General features: G+C 37.7%; 1 protein-coding gene across 5 annotated transcripts in view; it reads left to right on the forward strand.

Moving 5' to 3' along the window:
• The window catches only part of bab2 (bric a brac 2), a 32,713-nt gene that overhangs the window by 2,519 nt on the left and 6,507 nt on the right, over positions 1–23,687 (forward strand). For 2 of the 5 annotated variants that reach the window (XM_086829778.1, XM_086829780.1), the window contains exons 1-3: positions 731–841; positions 913–975; positions 1,048–2,970. In XM_086829778.1, the coding sequence (XP_086685904.1) occupies positions 1,159–2,970 (1,812 nt within the window). In that variant the 5' untranslated portion in view covers positions 731–841; positions 913–975; positions 1,048–1,158. Of the gene's footprint in view, positions 1–722; positions 842–912; positions 976–1,047; positions 2,971–23,687 lie in introns of those variants that run through there. The other 3 variants (XM_020945769.2, XM_086829779.1, XM_020945768.2) reach the window with 2 other exon arrangements.

Here is a 23,687-nt window from a genome sequence, read left to right on the forward strand (position 1 = left end):
GCACACTCATAAATTAAAATTATACAAAATATTTAAATAAATATAATTACTTTTGGCTCTCTCCCTCTCAGCGCTGCCATAAATAATAATATTTAATTAAATATAAATCTATAGATGGGCGATGTGCGCATGCAAGTAGATCCAGCAGAGACACACAACAATACAAAATAAGCAATAATAGCGCACACAATTACTACATACAATCTATATATAAATATACATAAAGATATATATATTCATTCGCATAGATGTGTATAAATACAATGGAGGGTGGAGGAGAGCCTACAAATAATTGCAGCTCAGTAATATAAATTAAGCCAAATTAAACATAAATAAATGTGTGCTTAGCTTTTAGCTAATAAAGCACATTTCTGGCCATGGGTGGATGGGTGGGTGGTGCCAGAAGGCAGGGTTCGGTGGTGCGGTGGATTGTGGAGGGAAATACTAAACATAAATTAATAGAAATTCATGGAAATTTTCGACTCAGCAACACAGAGGAGGAGGAGGAGGAGGAGGGGCAAGATTAATAGGCTTATTTAATAGAGTTATGACTAAGAGTGAACATGAAATACTTGCAAAGATATTAAGTAGATACAACCGAATAATATATTCAATTAAGTGATGCAAATAATACGCAATATATTAGTAATCTTTTTTCCTTAGAGAAGCTTTGTTTATTTTCTCTAGCTAAATTACTCATTTCCTTCTTTTTTAATTTACAAATGGGGTTAAGCATGCCAAGAAAGCAAACTCATTTCTATAAATTTATTGAGAAAGATTTCCTTTCCCCAAGTACACATAAGAATTTTAAGAACCGAAGAAAAATAATAAATTTATGCAGGTAAACATTTAGGTTTTAATTACAAAAGAATTCAAATTCTCATTGAAATATTTTTTAATTTAAACTGATAGATGATGGGATAAATGTGCGAAAATGTGCCAGTTTATAGTTTCCTTTGAATTAGCCTCCTCCAAGTATCTACATATATGAATTTTGTATTTTTAATTGTGTTTGAGAATCATGTGAAAATTTATTCTCTTTTCCAGCGCTTGAACTGCTCCCCGGAAAAGTTCTCTCGCATGATTAAAAATGTGTTAGGGATCCGCTAGAGATACCTTCACTTGATCAGATTGAAACGGAAACCATATCCCAGAACCATGGACATGACCAAACAATTAATGGACTTCGAAATGAAGTCGGAATATGAAGGAGATCAATTTGAGGCAAATGATTACACAATGCCCACCGTTGAGGAGCCCAAAATGGTAACAGAACCTCTAATCGAAGACTCGGTGGAAAGTGATCGTAGATCCTCGCCAGAGAGAGAAGTGGAAACCACCACTTTTGAGGACCCCAAAGAGGCAGATCCTCACACAGAAAAGGACCTACCCGATACGGGTGTAATCAAGTCCACGGAAAAGGATTCAGATGTGGCAGACACAGTCCTGGTGAAACCAAAGTCAAGTCTGGAGAATGATCAACCTCTGACACCGCCACCACGACCACTGACCTCCAGCGAGGTGGTGGGTCTCCGTGATCCCGATGATCCAGAGTTGCGTCTTCGCCTGGAGGCCAAGAAATCCCGCTCTCTGCCCGTCTCACCACAGCCTCAACAGCAGCAGAGCCTCAAGCTATCGGGATCATCGCTCTTTGAGTTTGGTCAGACATTATCATCGCCTCCCGTGGAGGCCAAGATCAAGAGTAGCCCCGAGTTGAAGGCCCCGCGAAGGAAACTACCTCCTCCCAGTGGAGTTGGGGATAACCAACAGTTCTGTCTACGCTGGAACAACTATCAATCCAACCTGACCAATGTCTTTGATGAGCTGCTGCAGAGTGAATCCTTTGTGGATGTCACCTTATCCTGCGAGGGTCAGTCAATTAAGGCTCATAAGATGGTTCTCTCCGCCTGCTCACCCTATTTCCAGGCCTTGTTCTACGATAATCCCTGCCAGCATCCCATTATCATCATGAGAGATGTAAACTGGTCGGATCTAAAGGCTCTGGTGGAGTTTATGTACAAGGGTGAGATCAATGTCTGCCAGGATCAAATAAATCCTTTACTCAAGGTGGCTGAAACCCTGAAAATCAGGGGTCTGGCGGAGGTTAGTGCGGGTCGTGGAGATGGTGGAGCATCTGCTCATCCCATGTCCGTCTACGATGATGATGATGACGAGGAACTGGCAGCAGCAGCAACTGCCATATTGCGACAGCATGAAGATCTTGATCCCGATGATGAACTCAAGGCCAAAAGACCACGTCTGCTGCACGATGTCGCTTTGGATCTGAATAAGAGGCAAAGAAAGCGCTCTCGGGATGGTAGCTATGCCACGCCCAGTCCCTCGCTGCAGGGCGGTGAGTCGGAGGTCTCGGAGCGGGGCTCCACCTCAACTCCCGGCCAGAATCATCAGAGCAACCAACCGCTGGCCATGACCACATCAACGATCGTACGCAATCCCTTCGCCTCGCCCAATCCTCAGTCCCTGTCGGGTGGCAATGGTGGCGGCTCCTCCGCTGGAGGATCTCAGCGGAACTGCTCTTCGCCGCCACCTTCATCGGGTCATAGTAATGGCAACACTTCGGCTGCCATGCACTCTCCACCCGGTGGAGTGGCCGCTCAGTCTGCTCTGCCACCGCATATGGTTGCCGCTGTGGCAGCTGCCGCTCATCATGCCGCCGTTGTGCCACCACCTCCACCTGCCATGCATCATCATGCCGCCGCTGCTGCCGCACAGCAATTGGCGGCACAACATCAGCTGGCTCATTCCCATGCCATGGCCAGTGCTTTGGCAGCAGCGGCTGCAGGAGCAGGATCAGGATCAGGAGCTGGTTCGGGAGCAGGATCAGGAGCTAGTGCACCGAGTGGAGGAGCTGGGGCAGGAGGCAGTGCCTCTGCCTCGTCAGTGGGATCCCATCATGATGATATGGAAATTAAGCCAGAAATTGCCGAAATGATACGCGAAGAAGAGAGGGTGAGTGAACTTTTTTGATTTGTTTACTATGAATTTAATGTTTAATATGAATTTAAGATAAACCTCCAAATATTAAATACTTTTTTAATTAACAAAATAGTATATTAGTATAAAATTCTGTAATAGAATTCCTTTCTGTTAAACATGGTTTCTAGGACTGTTATTAATTCCAATTTATTCCCTTAAATCTTACCCAAGACACAGACATCTTATGATCATAATTATTATTCACCAAATAGATTAGGGTTAATTAATAAATTTACAATTTTGCATACATTTGCTTCAAACTGTCTTTATAACTAATTGATTTTTCCCAGAAGCGGAAAAGAAAACCCAAAATATCTTTTGAAATAGGGCCAATGATGTTTACATATATAAAATGATCAAATTGTTTAGATTTAAATATTTTTATGATGCAATTTACCCAAATAACTAACAATGAACAATACCTAGATTTTGTTTTTTTAATAATGAGTAATAAATGCAGAGTTTATTTGCTAAAATCATGAAATCATCAAAGTTGACCATGTGACTAATATTTACGGCTTTAAGTCCCACTTACATGCAAATATATATGACACAGATCTAAAGAATAAATTAGATCATTAAATTCAAATCAGATACAAAGTAACAGAAGCACGATCATAAATATTAATAAATAATTGCACAGACAAAGTAATTAATATATGTATATATATTATAGAGAGAGAGAGAAGGGGATTATTTTTATATGATAGATAGATTCTTGATAGAATTCAAACGCAGAGCTTTAGAGTGGAAAAGAAAAAAGTCAGCCAAGCATGGAGAGTTTTCAAATCGAGTTCCATTTCCCTGTTCGTTGTCTTGACCCCAATGACCCCCCTTTTTCTACCTTTTCTTTGTCGTCTTTGCATAATGCGCATACGCCGCGTGTGCCTCGCTCACTTATTTATTTATCGTTCGTCTGGAAAAGCGCGTTTGCTCGGTTGCAGGGTGCAGGGTGCAGGGTGCATGCATATTAACGAAATCTTTTGCATTTACCGCAGGCCGCATTTACCTTATTCGTTGTTATTTCTATTAGATTGCAAATTAAAGCTGATTTACTATTTGTATAAGAAAAACCAACACGAGGGCATTGAGGAGAGCGGAGCGGAGGTCGCGACATTAAGTGCGTCAGCGACTTGAAAAATAATTCAACAACATTTAATGCTAATGACGAAAATTGCACAATGCACGCACACACACACACGCACACACACACACACACAGAAGAGACAAAGAGCAACAGAGAGGGAGAGAGAAGATCAACAAAATTATAAACAATTGGCAAAAATTGATGGCAAGGCAAACAAAAGTCGCACAAATATTTGATTTGTTTCGTCTCGTGCATCTGATTTTCCATAATTGCAACTAATGCGACTCTGATTTTCCCTCACTTTTGCTATGTTTTTTCTCCATTTTTTTTGTTTATAAACACTTAATGTATGACATTGAGCATTATTCTTGAGTTGGCATTACTTTTGCACTCGAATTGTTTATATAAAACTCTGAATTTATGTAAATAAGACCATATATTCAATGGGTGCCTCATGAATATGAAACTCTGAGTGTACACTAAGCAAATAATCATTCATGGAAATGATTTGTGCGACTATAAACAATCTAAATCATATTTATTTCTAAGAAATTCGTAATAACAAATGAATGAAGTATAGTATTTACTATAAAAAGCAAACGTTTCAAGTAGCTTTAGCTGAGAAATGTAATATTTTCTAAGTTTTCTAATCAAATCTTTGTAATATATAACATTTTCTCCCTCTGTAAGTTGTAAATATATATATTAAGATACATTTCCAGGGCAAGTTGCCTGCATATTTATGCGTGGAAAATGAATTAGAGATAGAGAGCAAAAAACCCTTGGATGGCTGATTTTCTCATATTATTTGCAGCTTCTTGCTCGCACAATTTACTGTTCCTTTGTTAATTTATTGAAATGAAATGAGAAATAAAATCAAGAAGAAATAGACGGCAGTAAAAGCGCAGAGTGTGAGACATACCCCCCCCTCATTTTCTTTTACTTTTCCTTAGTCCACAAAAACCACCAAAAATTTGACGACGTCACCAGGGGGGGGAAGTCCCTGACCCAAGCAGAAGGACGATGAAGCTGGAAGCCTGTTACTTAATAGAGTCCAACTTTTCCTCAGTCAATTCTGAGAGTGTGTTCTCTCTTCGAGTTTTCTCCAAACCCTCCGTTACCCCACTCCAAGGCATTTTCATCGCATTTTCATTCATAGAAGAGGAGAGCATGCCAGAGAAAGAGAGAGAGAGATGCGGAGACACACACGCAGCGTTGGGGAAACCCAGCAGTCAGGAAAAGTCACAAGAAACTCAAATTCAAGAGGGTTTTCCCTACCATCATCTCCCCCCCTCATTTTCCCTGCAAATTTTTGTGCGAGTTCCTTGACTTTTCCTTGTATTTGCCTTGCCTTTTTCTTTTGTGCGTTTGCGAATTGTGTTTTTGCAAGCAGAATATTACTGAAAATTGCCGAGTGCTGAAAGTTCTTTGACAGCCAAGGGTCTGGGTTCCCCTTTCCTTGATTTCCCCCCCCCCAAATTTTCCCCCTCCCTGGTATCTCTTTGTTTCGGGCGTTAGTCATAATTGCTCCATGGGTATCTCCATCTCTTTTGGTGAGTTCTTTTTGGTTGGTTTTATGCAAAGCAGGTTGCTTGAACTCTCTCGGAAATGGTTTTCTTTTTTACTTCTCCGCTGTTGTTTTTTTCCTTGAGCGTGTGAATCTTTCCTTATTTATATAGTTTTCTTGATGTTGTTTGAACCAAACTTAAGCCAAATGTCATCGGCTGTTTCCTGTGCGGTCCGTAGCTCATTAGAGGTCTTTGATTGATTCGAACCGGTGGCCGGGAAATAAATCAAATTTATATCCGCTGGTTTTACATTAACCCAACCGATCGTTGGCCACCCCAGGAGAGGGGATTGGGGAGTCGGTAGCCAATGGGAAACTCTTATCATAAAGGGGCATTTTCCATTTGAAAGATTAAAGGATTTCGTAAGACGGGTCGGCACTTTTGGACGCCTGAATTATATGTGAATTCTATAATTTACGAGGCAATTTCGATAATTTCTTTACTTTGTAGTTTGTAGCATTTTGGGCCCATAAACGTTGCAGCAATTCTTCTTGTCCAGGTTATATAAAAGAAAAACAAAAACAAAAAAAGCAGCCGGGTCGACCGTTCCACACTTGAAATAAATAAGTAATTTATTTTATGGCCAGACCCGAGCGGGCCATAAACCCACATAGATCTTATCGTGGCGCAAATAATACAACAATATAATCATAATAACAATTTTGTAATCTTAAGTCGCGTCGATGCCAGCTCTTGGCTTTGGTAATTTCCCTGATAAGATTTCCCCAACGAGGCTCATGCTTTTTTTTTATTCCTATTCCTATTCCTATTTCGTTTCTTTATTTTATTTTTAATTCTCTGCAAATTGGCGCTACGTGATCAGTGCTCTTGTAGTTCTTATATTAAAGACTGATAAAGTTAGCCAAATGACTCGTGGGGACTTGTGACGCAGTGACTCGACCGATTTTGGTCAAATCATCTTTGTATTTACACCCCGACGGTGATTGTTTAAATAAAGAAATTAAAAAAATTGCAAAAAAAAAAGGTAGGGGAAAAACGATTAAGTTATACGGGGGGACAATAGAATTTTTATGACCCCGTGTGTATATATCTGGGTTTTTCAATGGCCATCGAATCATGGCCCAAGTCCGTGCACTTGCCTCAAGGGGTAATTATAGAAATATATTTGGCTAATTGGTATATAGTATAGGTTTAGTATCAGATTGGTTTGTTTATGAAGGAGAGGGGAGAAAACATTTGCCATGTGATTTGTTATCGTAATTGTTTATTGGATAGTGTTTGTATATGTATTAGAGAACCTTGTACCCTCTGAGAATGACTTTACCCCTGACTGAAATAGTTACTTGATATATATATTATTAAAAAGAGAGATATATATTTATATATTTTATGACCCTAGGCAGTTTTGGAAACTTTCCTATGCACTCCTGCCCCCATTCCTTCCGTTTTCACTTAATGTTTCAGCTGTGTTCCTTCGCTTGTTTTTCTTGCGTTAAGTTTTGTTATATTTCCATTTATTTGGCTGCCTTTTGTTACACTATTTATTTATTCCGCATTTATTGTGGGCTATACACACACACACACACACACACTGAGTTTTCCATCGTTAGTGCAGTCGCGACTGTTGTCTTTATGACGACTACAACGATGACGATGATAATGATGATGATAATAATGATTATTATTGCCATAGCCTGTTTCTGCCTCAGTTTCAGTTTCAGTTTCAGCTTGAGTTTGAGTTTGAGTTTGAGTTTCTGCTGCTGCTGCTGCTGCTGCTGTTGCCTCGGTGTGTTTTCATTGTAGGAAAGACACAAGAAAATTATAGGTATCTGCCCTTATGGCGCAGCGCAGCGGAGCGAAACAATAAAATATAAAATAAAATATGTACGAGTCTGTTTACGCAATTACAAGCGGACAAACACGGCTACAACGTGTATCTCTGAGAGTCGTCTTGGGCCAGAGATACAATATTTATAACCAGGAGATACGACAGCAGCAGCAGCAGCAGCAACAGCAGCAGCCGAAGCTACAGATACATTTACAGATACGTGCATCTTGCAGATACTGTTGCCTGTGGAACAATTAGGGGCACTCACTCACAAAAAGGGAGCAACACAAACCAAAATTAAAGAAAATTATCTTTGTACATTTGGTAGTTTCACCACCACCCTCAAATGGCATTATAATGTGTTATAATTTGACAGTACTTAAACACAGAAAGCAACAAAAAAAAACTGTTGCCTAGCCATAATAATCATCAATAAGTATGCCAAAAGTAATTGCAATCTTGAGTAAGTGTACTTCAATAAATAAGTGCTTAGGAAAAGCGATAAATTTGTGTAATTTTTGTGAGACAATTAAGTAAAATATTTTTGTTTTTAGTACTTTATATATACAATAATAATCTATAAAATAAGTACCAAGGCAAAGTATATTTTAAAAGAGCTAAAAATCATCTAAAATGTTTACTTAAATTTTAATAATTACTATCTTAAGGTATAAGAATTTTATTTTTGTGTATTTTTCTACCAATTTTCACCTACTTTCCTTCAAAAAAACTCCTAGTGAATCATCAAACCCTCATCGCCAGTATAATGACAGCCACATATTGCGACAGGGAATGCGTAAAAAAAAGAAGGAAAGCCTACCTAAAACGCCTCTAATTTGGCAATCAACTTACAAAAAAAAAAAAAGGAAAACTCTTTCCTCTTTTGGTTCCACTTTGGCACTTAATAGTGGCGCTTTTCCAACATCCACCCACTAGCTAAATTTCCGCCCATTTGCCACCCATTTATCCGCCCACTTGAGGCCTGAGTGCAAATGCAACTGCAGTTTCTTCTTTATGCGAATGCAATTTGCTGGAAAGGTTCGATTGCACCGAGGCACTGCCACACTTCATGTGGTTTTCCTTTTCGCCAGCCAGCCAGCCGCTTGAGTCCTTTTGTGCATCCTTTGGCATGCGGATAATTCGGCGTGAAATTAGCCAGGAAAGCGAGTGAAATCGAGTGCAGAGATATATAGAGATGCAACTCCTGTGGAATCCCTACCAGGTCCATCTCCGGATCATCTAATGGCTCTGCCTTGTTTGTTTATCTCGACGGGCCGAGTCGCGTCTGTAAACAGAGTATTGGAAATGGTAATGGAATGGGTATGGTATTGGGAATGGGTATTGGGAATGGGAATGGGCCTTTGAAGTTGCCTTTTTCCTGCATTTGATTTGTTATTTTATTACTCTACGAATTTTAACACATCTGCTGGAAATGCATCTGTGAATTATTAAATGTATCTTGTATCTTGTGTGCTGCTGCTGCTGCCGGCAGCGAGGAGAACACATGTAAACGGAATGTTCGTTCCTCTCTCTTTATTTTTCTTATTTTTATTTTTTTACTTTTTTTTTTTGTTCATCTCCTGCTCCTCTCTCTCCTCGTCTCTCGCGCACATCAATATTTATTACTTTGTGTACATTTGCCGTAGAACAAATTCCCTTTCTTTTTTTCTTCATTTATTTATTCTCCCTCTGCACTGCATTTCTTAATTTAGCCATTCCTCTTCATCTGCTTCGTTTGTGTTTTATTCCCTTCCTCTTGTTGTTGTTCTCCTTTCCTTGCCTCTCCCTGCTGCAATTGTTCTTTTCGTTGCACCCCCGCTTGGCCAGCAAAGTAGGGAACAAAGGAGAGTCGGTGTGGCGGCGGGGTGTGAGGATCTTCCCAAATCGAATCATATGGAATACACTGGGATTCAATTTGGATACTTGAAATTATATTTAAGAATTTATTTGATACAGAGATATTTATATTAAATATTATTGAAAAGTATTGCTTTCAAAAAACCTATTGAAAATCGTAATAAATATAAATCCCATCACTAAAAGGTTATTTAAATCAAGCAAAAAGAAAACTAACTTCGGGATGCCGAATTTTGCAATTCAATTATAGTTTTTAATCAAAAATTAAAGCTTAAAATATTCCATATTTTTATAAGAAAATTTGTTCACTTAATCAAACTTTAAATACTCATAACTAGGCCAAAAATACATTAATTTTAATTCGGAAAGATGTTTACTGCTAGTTTTTATTAGATTAATAATTCTGCATACTCAATTAAAATTTTTGAAAAATTAAATTTTTCATCCATTTTTTTTTTCAAATTTTAACCCTTAAAATTTTTTTTAAAATTTTCGAAAAATTTTTTCTCCAAAAAATAGCTAGATCGACTCGGCTGTTCATGTTGATCAAGAATATATATGATTTATAGGGTCGGAAATGATTCCTTCACAGCGTTTTAAGCCTCTGACTAAAATTAGAATACTCTTTTTTAAATATTTCCTTAAACTTAATGACTATTATTCAACGTTTTTTTAGAATTTCAAATATCAATTACTTTCAAAATTCCCTATTTTCCCAGTGTATTCTCTCCTCTCTTGACCTCTCTGCTGTGGCGTGTAATTATTACGATTGGATATATAATTTGTAAGGCGAAACATATGTTTCCATTTTAGTTTTTAATGTTACTTTTGAGTTGCTTCTTGCTGCCTCTGCTGTTATTTATGCGTTTTATTAGTTGTGTCTGTATATATATATATATTTTTTTTTGCTTTTGGAATGGGGCATTATGTTTTTCCTCATTTTTTTGTTATGTTTTTTAATGCTCCCCGCTTAGCCTGGAGTCAGTGGAAATTGTTTGGAAAGTCATTGAAAGTTGATTTTTAATAGCTGAGCTGCATTGGGCAGATGTTTTTCCATTTTATCTCCTCATGCCCGGGCCCTTTTTTTTAGCATCTGCAAATGGCCAAGTAGGTCTTGCAGGCAACGTATCCGTGAGATACACACACACACCTGTGCACAAAAAAAAAAAAATGCAAATGCATGTGCAAAGTATGCTCGACGCCGTCTTTCCAGGTAAACATCAGAGACTCAGAAAACTATCGTATTTACAATATTTGCCCAACGACTACATTTTCTATTCAATATTTACTTAACGGCGTACAGAAATGTCAACAGAAGAAAGATGGTGCTTAAACAAAAGATAGACGCTAAGTTTGTGGTTCGGCCTGCAGTGGACCACGCCCTGTATCTGATGGATGCGAGTATCTGCGGTCGTCCCAATTGACACCGTTACTCCTCGACGACGCAGATTCTGCGGTGCAGTCGGTTCTGTTGCTGTTGCTTTTGGTGTTGCTGTTGCTGATGTTGCTGCTGTTGCTGCTGCTGTTGCTGCTGAGATGTTGCCGTCGTGCCATTGACAGGCCGCAAGCCACAGTTGCGCCCAGCGTCTCAGCCAGTTGTCAGCGGGGCCACGCACTTTTTGGTGTCACTGTACAAGTCTATTTGTCTGCCAGAAACAGCAGCAGGCCACACAATTGCGGTGGAATTGATAGCAACCGAAAAGGTGCCTTGAATTATGTTGCGACTTTACTTAAAGAGCTATGATACTAGCAAAAAGAACCCATTATATTGACCTCAATTGTCAACTGGCTTCAGATACATTTTGCTGTACTACCAGGGGCCGCGGCGGCAGCCGTCGCATTAATTCTTAAGCAATATTTATAGTTGTATTTTGTCAAATATTTGCACAGTTTGTTTTCTGCGCTGTCAAAGACATTTATCAAGACTGCTGCAACTGCAACAGCAGCAGCTACTGCAACGGCAACTGCCTCTGCATCAGCATTTGCATATGCATTTTGCATCCAACACTCGCTTGGCATCCGTATCTGTATCTGCAAGTTTGCTGCTAATTGCAGAATGAAACATTTGTCATGCCTCTATTTCGCTGTTCTCATCGCTGGCGTTCATTCATTATATTGTCGCCTCGAGTTGTCTCTGCATCTGTGTGAGGTCAAATTTACTTTATTAATTACAACCGCAACAGCAGCAGCAGCAGCAGCAGCAGCAGCAGCAGCAGCAGCAGCAGCAAGCGGCAGCAACCGGCAGCAATAAATTCAAATGAGTCGCAAATGTGTGCCGCTCATTTCGGAAACACACGACAAAAATTGGAAACTAAATGCTGGCTAATTTTTTAAATTGCCACGCTTTTGGGGGGGGGGGGAAATGGGAACTCGATTTTGAGCCCAGCCCTAGTCGACATTATTTTCGTATTTATTTATTTAATTATGTGGCCTAAACAACAACAGTTTGTCTTGTGAGCGCATTTCCAGGAATATATGCGTATGTTTGGCTTTCCCGCTAGCCATAATTAATTAAATATTTTTATACCCATTAGTGTGTGTGTGTGTGTGTTTGCCTACTTTATAATGGTCTGAGCAAAACTAAATAAATTTTGCGCGTCGGGCTATAATTAAATTTATGTGAGCTGAGTCACCTTCGTTGTGCGATGAATGGGACGGAAAAGTTGGTCGAAGTCGGAGCTTGGGGTCTTTGTGTCATCTATTTGCTACTATTTAGTTGTATGTACAATATATTAATTTATTATTAAAAATGTTGCACAATGCAACACAAAATGCTGCGTCAGGGGCATGTAATTTAAACGTTCCCACAGAATATCCGAGAAGTATCTTTTCCCTCTCGATGCATTTTCTGGTGAGTGATTAATTGCCATTTGCCCATTATTATTATTCATTTTCTGTACTTTTGTGCTCTAAAATCTCGACTATTTTCTGACATTTACTTGGGGAACGTCTAGAATTTGTGTAATTATTTTCCTGCCCCGTTTAATTTGAATTTATTTTATACATTTTTTTTCTGGCTGCCAAAACGAACAGGTCTTTGAACTGTTCTTTTGCATGTGCACCAGATACAAGATACATTCCGACTTTTGTTTTGTTTGGCTTTGTTTGCTCGAGAGGGACCACCCCACCTTATGCAAACGAGCATAATTATTCGAAATTAAAATCTAAATTTATAGTTTGCATTAAGAATGACTAACCAGGAGAGAGACATGGCGGAGCCATTGGTGGGTGTGACTTTTCCTTATACACTTTTATTTTGTTTTTTTATATTTTTCATTTCTGTAAATGTCTGGGCCAGATGCTGCGACGGCTGATTCATGTCATCGGCTTATAATGAAATTGGTTTATTAGCGATAATTCTGGGGCCATGTACCAGGGAGTGGTGTATTCAGCTGACTCAAAAGCCCTGAAATATGTTATAATAAATCTGTCAGATAAAGTGCAAATGGAAATGAGTTTTGCATTGCAATTGGGGTTACAGCGATTGGAAATTTGTTGGAATTTTAAAATGGAATTTAAACAATATGTCATTATAGTGATTATTCTGGATTAATTTTAATATTTATTGGGGTATTTGAAGAGTCTTTTAATATAATTTTAAATATTTGTAGACTAACTAGATTTATATATTTTTTGGCATATCTTTGAGCTTTTTTTATATAGTTTTAAAATACTTGTATTCTATTTAAATTAGCTTATATATATTTTTTTTTTGCATTTCTTTAGACATTTTAATATACATTTTAAATACTTTTGTTCAGTATAATAGAGATTATAAATCATACGAATTTATATACTTAATTTCTGGGCATTTCTTCGAGCACTTTATATATATATTTTAATAGTTTTATTCAGATTTTGAAAGATTTAAAAGCGCTAGTTTAGTTTTTATAATTTTTGTCATACTTTCCACCCTTTTAAATATAACTTTTAATACTTTAAAATACTTATATTTCCGCTATACATTCCCCAAGTGGTCTAACTTGTGATTATTGTTCCTCGAAAGGCTTTTAATTAGGCACCTGGCTACCGTCTTGCATGTAATTAGACGTAAATTGTAATTAATACGCTGATGAATTATAAAAAAGTTCAATTGAATCCAACAATTAAGTGTGGCAGAGCTTAGGCTATAGCTTTATAGCGAACTAATAAATACATATATCATACAGTCGGCACTCGGCAGGCGCTCATGTCAATCGAAAGCCAACGCCTGCCATGGTCATTAAAGGCAGCTGCCACTCCCCCATAGCAACCGCCCCCTCCCTTAAAAAATATAATAATACAAAAAAAAAGAGAATACAATATACTTAATCGCATATGCATAAAGCGAAGACAAAGGAACGACAGTCCTCGCTGTAATTACACAGAAATTTAAATAATAATAAAAAGTGGGAAAACTTTTACGTTGATGACTCCCGCGCTGCCAGACCGGCAATTAAAATATAAAATGTATATAAAGGCAACAAAACAAAAAAAAAAGTATTAAAAAAAGAAGAGAAGAAACGAAGCAAAGTTGGATACAATAAAATATGATCGTGTAATTTTTTATAGTTTTTAATTAATGGCTTTTCTTAGAGAGAGACGCCTCCTCCTCCCATTGCATGTATTTTCCCATTTTCCACCCCGCTCACCACCTCAACGAAATGTATTTTCGTCGGTCAGCTGAGCCACATTCGTAATTATATAGTTTTATTGTAAGCCCCACTATATGTGAAGGCATTTTTCACCTTTGTCACGGTGACAAAGTGCTTTTTATTTCACCCATTTCCACGGACCACTTTTCTGGTTGCAACGGAAATGAATGAAAAGCCATAATATTTTCTATATACGTATGTATATATTTGCCCAAGTATAATACGTAATATATATCCCGTTCAGCCACAAAATTCCAAAAATCGCCATTCAGATTTATCAAGACATTCGAACGTTGCCTCTGGTGCTTATTTATAGCCACCGAAAGTGGCGTTATTAATAATATTTATTTAAATGGTTACTTTATTAATCAAAGCTCTGTTACACGTGCGTTCTGATTTTGTATCTTCTTTTGTGTTATTTCTCGTATCTTTTTTAGCAGCTCGTTTTTTTTTTGGTCGTGTCGCTTTGTGTGTTTATTTGCATTAATTATTAATTTGCTCGTTTGGCAGTTTGCGCATGCGCAAATGTTATAAAAAGAAAAAAACACAAAAAACACAAACAGACACGCGGGGCGACGAGTTAAAGAAAAGAAATAAAAAGAATCGAATGTTTGAATTTAATTTTAATACATTTCGATCTTAAAAGACAGAATCTTTCATTTCTCTGTTGCTATTAGCCTTTTTTTAGGGTCTTCAATCAGCTGTTTTTCAGAGTTTTTGTGGCGTGTGTCGGCTGTCGAGCTAAAAATCAAATATAGAGCTTAAAAATAGCATTTATCTGACAGATACGCTCTGGGACGTATCTAATGCTTAAAGCCTGAAATATGACTGTTTTCTGTCGAAGCTAATTATACAACTCTTTGGGGGGCTGGCGACCTAATGAGCCCAACAATAACAAGCTCAAGACAACCAAAAAACAGCATCCCAAGGCGGTCATTTAAAAAGCTAAATGAAAGCATTTCAATTGTCCAAATGAATGAATAAAATGAATAAGAAAAAAGGAGAAGAAAAACATCTACAAAATATATATAAACTATTGTTTGAGCCATGAACCGGCTTAACCCCTTGATGCCCCACTCTTTTTGGGGGACGCATGACGCCACAATAAACGCAGCGAATGCAGACCCCCTTAGGCACATGTATTCATCATAATGCTCATCGTAATAAAATAATAAAAGTGTATACAAAAAGTGTTTTGTGAGATATATATATCAAAGAACAACCCCGAAACCATCATCATAATAAAATCCATCTCTTGGCCAGCTGGCTACATCATAAAGTTTTTTGTGTATATTCATTGGATGGCTGGAGCATTTATTAATCAAAAACTATCTTGTTTGTTATTGCCATTGAGCGCGGCATATTTCTCGTCAATTTTAACTAATAAAATTTAATTTATTTAAATTCCAGCGATGGGACATAAAAATCGAAATCACAAACATTGTTAAATTTAGCTAGCAAATATAAATAAGAAAAACATTCAAATATCTCTTAGCAATATAAAATGAAAAGAAAAACACAAAATGCTAAATAATTTATGCTCAAAGACATAATAAAATAGCAGCAACAAAAGTTTCTTGTGAAACAAAACGATAAACATAATAAAAACTCAACTTCGACTACGATTTACCCAGTAATCCATTAGAATTGTAGATAAATCCACCTGATTTGAGAGTTATTTTCGGTAAGCCTAATATGCCCGAATTCCCCGAGGTTTTGTACGACAAGCAAATTACACAAATTTAAAAATAATAAAACTAAAACGTGTCTGCATAAATTAATTAATAAGTCAATTTCGAATGTGAATGTGGAAGACAGACGAAAATGAAGACAAAAGACACAAGGCGATAAATTTAAATATATACATATATATTTACTGGAAGCTGTGAACTGCAGATAAGTCGAGAGAGTTCCCATTCGTTTATATATAAATTTAATTCGGCTCAGGTCTTCTCCTCTTGCTAGGAAGTGTAATTGCCTCCACCCCCGGCGACCGACTAGGGGTTAAGCCGGAGCTCTGAAAGTTTATAAGCAACTTTTTTTATGCATTATTCTTTTTATCGCTTTTACAGCTTTTACTTAACTGCCGGCCGCCTTTGACGCGTTCATTGTCTGTCTGTCATTTGCGTGCCATAAAAAAAGAATACAACTTTATAAGGAAAATAAACGTAAAACATCTTAGCAAGTGAGAACAAGGAGAATGAATTCTATTCTCCACCGAAAGAAAGAAATATTAAGATCTAGAAATTAATTTAAATGAATTTTCAATCATCAAAAGGAAAGCCCAAAATAAACATTTGATATCAATATATTTATTTGACATATTTCTAGATATATTTCCATATATTTCTATATTTATTTAGCTTAATATTCCCCCTTTTGTTGTTGTTTGGAAACACTTTGAGATCAATCTAAAATGTTCTATGAGAAAACCGCGAAAATAAATGAAATGAAATCTTTTTAGTGGCAGCATCCGAAATTTCCGCTCTGCGGGTGGCGACTCATTAAAAGTAAATAAAAAAATAAATCAGATACTAAAAACAATCGAGAAGCGTTTCTTTTTTTTTCCTCAATTTTTTGTTTTGAATGCTTGTTGAAAAAACGATGTTAAATAAATAAAAATATATAAATACACAGATCAAAAAACACAAATAAAATGGATATTCGAAGAGCAAACAGTAAAGGCGCGACTGCTAAAATGCCTGACCACGCATTCGGACAATGGGGGTCGTGTAAATTTCTAAAACCAACTATAAATACATATAAATATATATATATATATATATGGCTATATGTGCCACGCCCCTGCAACTAATGGACGCCTCTCGATTTATTTAATATTTGGTAGTATGTTGTAGTAGTAGTCAGAGTCGAAAGTCTTTGCTTTTGGTTTCTGTTTCCAGTTTGATTTATTTCTGTGAGCGAGGCCAAAAATAAATACCGCAAATAAATAAAAATCTAGTTTGGCATTTATTTATTTTATTAATTTGTGCTGCGCGTGTTGCTGCTGCCATTGAAAATGATTCACTTATTAAAATACTGGGGCGTTTAATATTTATTTCGAGCGTTTATGTAACGCGCGTTTTATTATTCCATTTTTCAGTTGCTGCCTCTGACTTGGCGAGCAAATTCATTTCACAACAATGTTGGCTTCGCCTTTTTGTTTATAATTAAACGCAGAAAGCGTATTTCTTAATTATTTATTTTATTGTTTATTTTTAAATGGGCTACAGACAATTTCCTGCACTTTAAGCGAAACAAATAAAAGTGACGCAGCTTTTTGCGATCTCCACTATTTTGAATTGTTGTCGGCGGCTTCTCTCTCTCTGAAAGCAATTGAAAAACAAATCCCAGAAATCCAATTATGTATTTCCTTAAAGAAAAGATTAGATGGCTGAAAATCAATTGTAGCCGAAGAATGCTACCTGGAAATGCTTGTGGCACTTCTGGGACACAAAGGATATGCTCGACTTAAGCAGGACATGCTCTGTGCTCTAAGTGCTAAGCCAAAGTCAAAGCCTTTGCGTGGCTGTCAGAGAATCCTGGCCAACATTCGACCAGATCCGCTAATTGCCAGAGGTTCTAATGCAAATTTAATCCGTGTGTGTTGCGAATTATTTTCACCGTCCGCAGACTGCTAAATCAATTGCAACCTGCAATCTCAGCTGGGCCTTGTTTGTATCTGTTTCTGTAGATGTATCTGTATCTGTAGCTGTATCCGTGTGCGGTTGTGTATTTACATATGTAATGGTTTTGTGTGTGCCCACACACCCACATACATAGATCCCTATAGCACCCACTAACACTAACACACTCATTGGCCTATAATAATTATCTTGAGCAGACAGCGCTCGACTAAATCAATATTATGGCCGACTAATAAAGGTGTTACACACATACTCGCCGCTGCAGATACGGAATTGAATATGGCAACAATCGCAGATACATTTTCAGTCACAGATACGGATACAAAAGCAATCGCTTGACAGTTCGCCGTCGGAAAAGGGCATTATAAATAAGTTGGAATAATATTAATGAATGTCTAGACACACTTTAGAAAATAAGTTATTGCATATTTTGTAGTGAAATTTAATTATTTTAAATTAATTTTATTACAAAGATATTAGAGATAATAAATAAAATGATACGTACATATAGTAATTTCTCTAAAATATTTACGACACAACGCTAAATACAATTTTACACAGCTTTACCTTAAAAATCTTAAACAATATTAAGAAATATAATGACAATATTTGTTATAAGATTTGTATGATAATAAACTTTCATATTACCAGAAATTTGTAAAAAATAACAATTCCAGAAAATTGAGCTATATTCGGGAAGCCAAAGTTTGTATATCCTTGCCGTTTGTAATTTTGTTATGAGATCGAATAAAAAATCTATCATAACTAAGGCAAAAAAGCATTAATTTCGAGTCGGAAGACTGTTCTATGCTAGTTTTTATTAGGTTAATAAAACTGCATGCCGAATTTAGACTTATAAAAAGTTTAAAATTTCTGTCTTTTTTTTTAAATTTTAATGATGAAATTTATTATAAAATTTTGAACAAATTTCGACAAAAATTTATTTTCTCCCAAAGATGGCTAGATCGATTCAGCTGTTGATGCTGATCAAGAATATATATGATTTATAGGGTCGGAAATGATTCCTTTGCTGAGTAAACCTACAATACCTTGAAAGGGTATAACAAAATATAGATATTTTTTTTTGCTAATATTTGATATTTGAATAAATTCTTATAAAATGTTTTTTATATCTAAAATAATTCAATCAATTAATCAATATTTATTTTGTTAAACCTTTATCTTTGTATCTGAATAGATTTTTTTAAATGAAAAACCCAAAAATTTTTGCAGTGCCCATCTAATTCAAGTTTCAAGCTGCCACTGCACTTTAATGAGAACTCCACTTGATTCCCAACTTTATCTCCGATTTGTATTAATTACACGTACCTCCTTCTAAACTGAGGAACCAACTGTATAGGCTCCTTTTAGTGACCTGTAGAGAAGGGGAAAAAAAAACAGAGAAAACAATCAAATATGCATTTTAAAAGTTGCCCGACTTTGAACGCTCTCTCTCTCTCTCCTCCGGTTTCGGTTCAGTTTCAGTTGAGTTTCCTGGCTTCAGTTCAGTTTCGTTTTTGGACCGATCCGACTCCCACATGGCCTGCAACTCAAACAGCAGCCAAAGCCCAGACCAAACCATATTTGTCTAACCTGGGCCCACACACACACACACACACACACACACAGCCTCCACATGTGCCAGGTAGGGGGTTTTTTGGGTGGCCTAACGGGCCTCTATTTACCCAGGACAACCCCCATCCTGGGAGCCGAGTGCATGCTGCGCTCTCTATGCTATTCAAAAAATTTAATGGCATTTTAAATAAGAAATTACACAGGCCGTGCATATTTCATAAGACTTCGTATGGCGCCCGGCGATGTTCGACGCGGCTCAGAGTTCGACTGAGAAGCGCTCTCAGCTAAGAGAGTGAGGGAGAGGGCAACAAAACACAGAAGAGAAATGGAGAAAGGGAGAAATGGAGAAAGGGGTGTAGTAGAGCAAGAGAGAGAGAGAGGGAGAGACTCTCCTGCTCGACTCCCCAAAGTATCAAATGGAAAAACTGTGGCCCAAAAGCAAAGAAAAGCGTGCCACGGCTGCAAAATAGTTGCAGTTTTTCGCCTCAAAGCGAAATGCTAAATGGCAGATGATCGACTTGAGAATACCTATTAAAATTATTTGGAAAATAAGGAGAAATCAAAGGGAATTATGAAGAATTTTTAGAGATATAATAAAGCCTATTATGTTTGGCATTTCAATTACTTTTTAATTTTTGTAAAAAAGATTTATAGGTAATCTTAATGAATTACTTTTATTTATTAGTTATTTCTATATTATTTTTTTACTTGTTCTTGTCTTATTCGTTATTATAATTTTCCTTTTAAATGACTTATTAATAGTTTAAAGAAACACTTTAAACTATTACCTAATTTCTCAAATATTTGTATTATTTATTCCAGTAATTTTTCCTTTACATTATGAGACATGTTGAAAACTGTATTTATTTATATTTTAAACCCCTTTTATTACCTATATTTCCTACCCATCAACTATCTCATCATACCCCTATATATATATCGCAAAAATAATGGCGGAATGTTAGCTGTAATTCTAGCTTTATATGGCCGAATGGACGCGACAGCGCGCAGGCCGGTGGAGGCAAAAGTTGTGCTACCTTTTTGCATAGCTTTGGGTTCATTTAATATTTATGTCTCTCTAAATATTAAATATTATTTCAAGGCTTTTGCAGTGCGTTACAGTTGCACCCCGTTTCCAACTGCAAATGCAGTTGCAATGGCGCCATGCCATGTCTTTTGAGCGATTCGATCGGCGGAGGCGAAGAAGGAACGAAAAAAACGTAGCATACATTTGAGCGCTTGACCGGAGTCAGATTTTCGCTTCCTGGCTATCCTTTCTTTTATTTAAACTTGCGAGATTTGTGCGCCCATGAATAATTAGCAAGCTGGGCGCTTTTTCTTCTTCTCCTTGGTACTCGCTCCTGATGATGGAGGCGTGTTTTTTCCGCTCTAGTCTGGCAGCTTATACAAGTTTAATATTTAATGACTGTGTGCAGCCGTTTTAACACTTTGTAGACTTTCTCCACCCCTCCCATAGCTGCTGCCTCCGCCATTTTCTCGGAGTGAAAGCGCGCTTTCAATCAGCTCAAAGGACACGCAAGGCACTCTCTCTCTATAGTCCAGTCCCAAGTCATTACAATAACCAACAATGCGCAGGCTTCGGGGGTTTTGGTTCGGTAGAAAACTGTTGTAGAGGAGACTGCCGTGAATAGCCCTATATATCCTCATTATCCCCTATGCTAAAAACAATAAATTACTATTTGCAAGAGGTTAATTTTTACTTGTGTCAGTACAAGCCAACAGAAATTACATGAGCAACGACTGCACAAGTTACAATTGCCTCCCCTCTCCCCCAAAAACAATTGCAACAAAAATAACAATACTTGGACGAGAAGTAAATTCTATAAAAGTCCCAGGGTCGAGCACAGTTGAAATGCCACAAATACGTGTGTACATATATACAAGGCTTGGTCCTTGGGGATGGGCACGTGATTTGAATTCACTTAGGAGTCAATAGTTATAGGAAATTAGAGGTAGATTATAGGAAAATAATAAATGAATTACTTATTTGAAGTGATGAAAAAGAAGTTAGCTGTTTATAAGGAAAATTAGGGATTAATGTCGCAGTGAAAAAGAAAATTATAGAAGGTTTATAAATCATTGAAATAATATAATTCTTAGCTTAAATTTATTTATTTCATAAACAATTCGTGTCACGTTGTCATCTCTGACTGAATTGCCCTTTCCCAATGTCCGAGTTGCGTCCTGAGTTCACAGGATAACGTAGGGCAAGACAACCTTTATTTCTTTTTTTTCGGAGAAGGGGTCAACAATGAAGCCCAGGACTTGGGCCAGGGGCGTAGGGCAAGACACACATCAGAAGGGTGAAGAAACGGGTGCCGCCTCGGATTGCGCGGTATTTTTTCGGAGGGTCTGAAAGAAGTTGGCGGCCCATTTGAATGTTTTATAGCAATTTCTGTTGTCGGCTGCGGTTGATGTTGTTGCAGATGTTGTTCTTGTTGTTGTTGTTAGCATTTGTTGGTGTAGTTGTTGATGTTGTTGTAGCTGTTGTTGCAGTTTGTTGGTGTTGCTGGTTAGTCGGCAACTTGACACACCTCAATGCACGTTGCACTCAACACTTGGCGTATAATTATTTATTACATTTAAATTATTGTTGCCATTGTTGGTAGGTGAGTTGCTATTTGCTGTTGTTGTTGTGGCAAACAAAACTTTCAGCGAGTGTGTGTGTGTAGATAGGTTAAAAAACAAGAAGAAAGACCAAAGGCAGAAGGGGGTTTGAAGCTCGCTTCATGCACTCGCACTTGGCTTTATGATTGCTACAATTATTGTTGCTGCCGGTTTTGCTGTTGCCCCTGCAATTCCTTGGACAGCATTTCCACAAGTGCAATTGTTTATGGCCACCATTATTGTTGTTGTTGTTGCTTAGCTCTCTTGCATTTCATTATATTCCAATACAAGTATATACATGTTTATATATATATGAACCAGTATACCCAAGAAGTATCTATATATACCAGTAGCTTTCCCTTCTGTTGGGCGCCTCGGCGAAATGTGTTTTTCACATTATTCCCATGAATAATGCATTTGGCCAATATGCATATTTTATGTGAAATTCGTGCAATAAAATACTATTAAATATTTAGTTGCCACCAACGTCGACGTTTTTGTCTTGCGGCAAAATAAAAGGGAAAAGAAGGAGCCTTTTCTGTGGGAGCAAGGAACAAGGTGTCATTAGAAATTCGGGTGACCTGGGAATGGAATGGGATTTATAAAAATGCAAATCGATTCGCGGGTATCCCCAATGAAAAGTGTCAGGTCTCCTGGACTCGATAATTGTGGCCTCGCGGGAGCTAGAAGACAGACATTCTTAAATGAATTATTTCTGGCGTCTTATAAAATTAATGGATGTCCCAGGCACAACTATGAAACAAAAGAGGTGCGGCTACACCAAAAGAAACCCTAAACAAGTTAATCAAAATTAAAACTTAAATATTTTTAATAGATAGAAAACCATAAACTAATATTTACTGTATGAAACCTACTGCAATTTCTAATATAATTGTTTCTTAAGTTATTATTAAGTTTTTTTTTGAATTTTTTTGCAATGCAAAAATAACAGGAGCCACTTCCGAGGAAGACAACCAACCAAGGTTGTTGGTTCCTCTTGGGGGTGTTGGGTGTTCTGTGGGTGGCATGCGTGTGGCTGGCTGAGTAATACAAATAAATGAATGAACCAGCAGGCAGAGCAGAGCCCACTCACAAAGAGAGATAGAGAGTGGAGAAGGTAAGGCGGAAAAGCGGAAAAACTTGGCCAACCAAAGAGCTAGAGAGAGAAAACTAGTTGGCAGTAGTAATAGTGAAGGCTAAAAGGGAACAGGCGCTCAGGAAAAGTAAGAGCTCTTCCCGTACACCAAAAAACCCCAAAAGGAAATGGCAAGGTTCCGTGTAGTTGTGACGCACAAGTGGGGTGGGAGGGATGGCTTCGATGGGGCAATGGGGCAGTCAGGGGTTAAGACAGCTTTGAGGGGGTGGTTTAAGTATAGAGGGGGGGCAGGTTTGGGGGTTTGTGGTGAGCACAAGTTGCAGACAAGAGAAATAACAAACTTGAGACGCCACCACGGTGGAACACGAATCGAAAATGAATAATAAATAAAGTGTTATATAATATAAGAAATATACACAGCAAAAACACCAAGGAAGAAAACTACAGGCAAAAGTTCCAAGGAGCTAAATAATAAGGAAAATGGGGGAGGGGGTTTTTAAGCTGGTGGTGGTGGGGGGGGGTACGGGGGAAGCTAAAGGATAAAGGACATGCCTAGGCAGGGGGAAGAAGGTGTAGTTTTAGTGCTTTTTCCTAACGCGCGGAAGGAGGTTGGGTGGAAGTACTACTGCCGCCGAGTTTATGTGCGCGCTTGAAAAATAAAATTAAAATTGCATTAGAATCCAAGGGGTATTACAGCCAAAAGAGGGGGGTGGGGAAAAACCCCCCTTTTCCAGAGGGGAGGGGGGGGAAGTTAACCCGCGATGTAGTGAAAACTTGAAGGCTGTTGAAAGGCAAGAGGGAGAGAGAGT

The sequence above is a fragment of the Drosophila serrata genome, unplaced genomic scaffold (genome assembly GCF_035046125.1).
Source record: "Drosophila serrata isolate PLE 108 unplaced genomic scaffold, ASM3504612v1 contig_217, whole genome shotgun sequence".
NCBI classification, from domain to species: Eukaryota; Metazoa; Arthropoda; class Insecta; order Diptera; family Drosophilidae; genus Drosophila; species Drosophila serrata.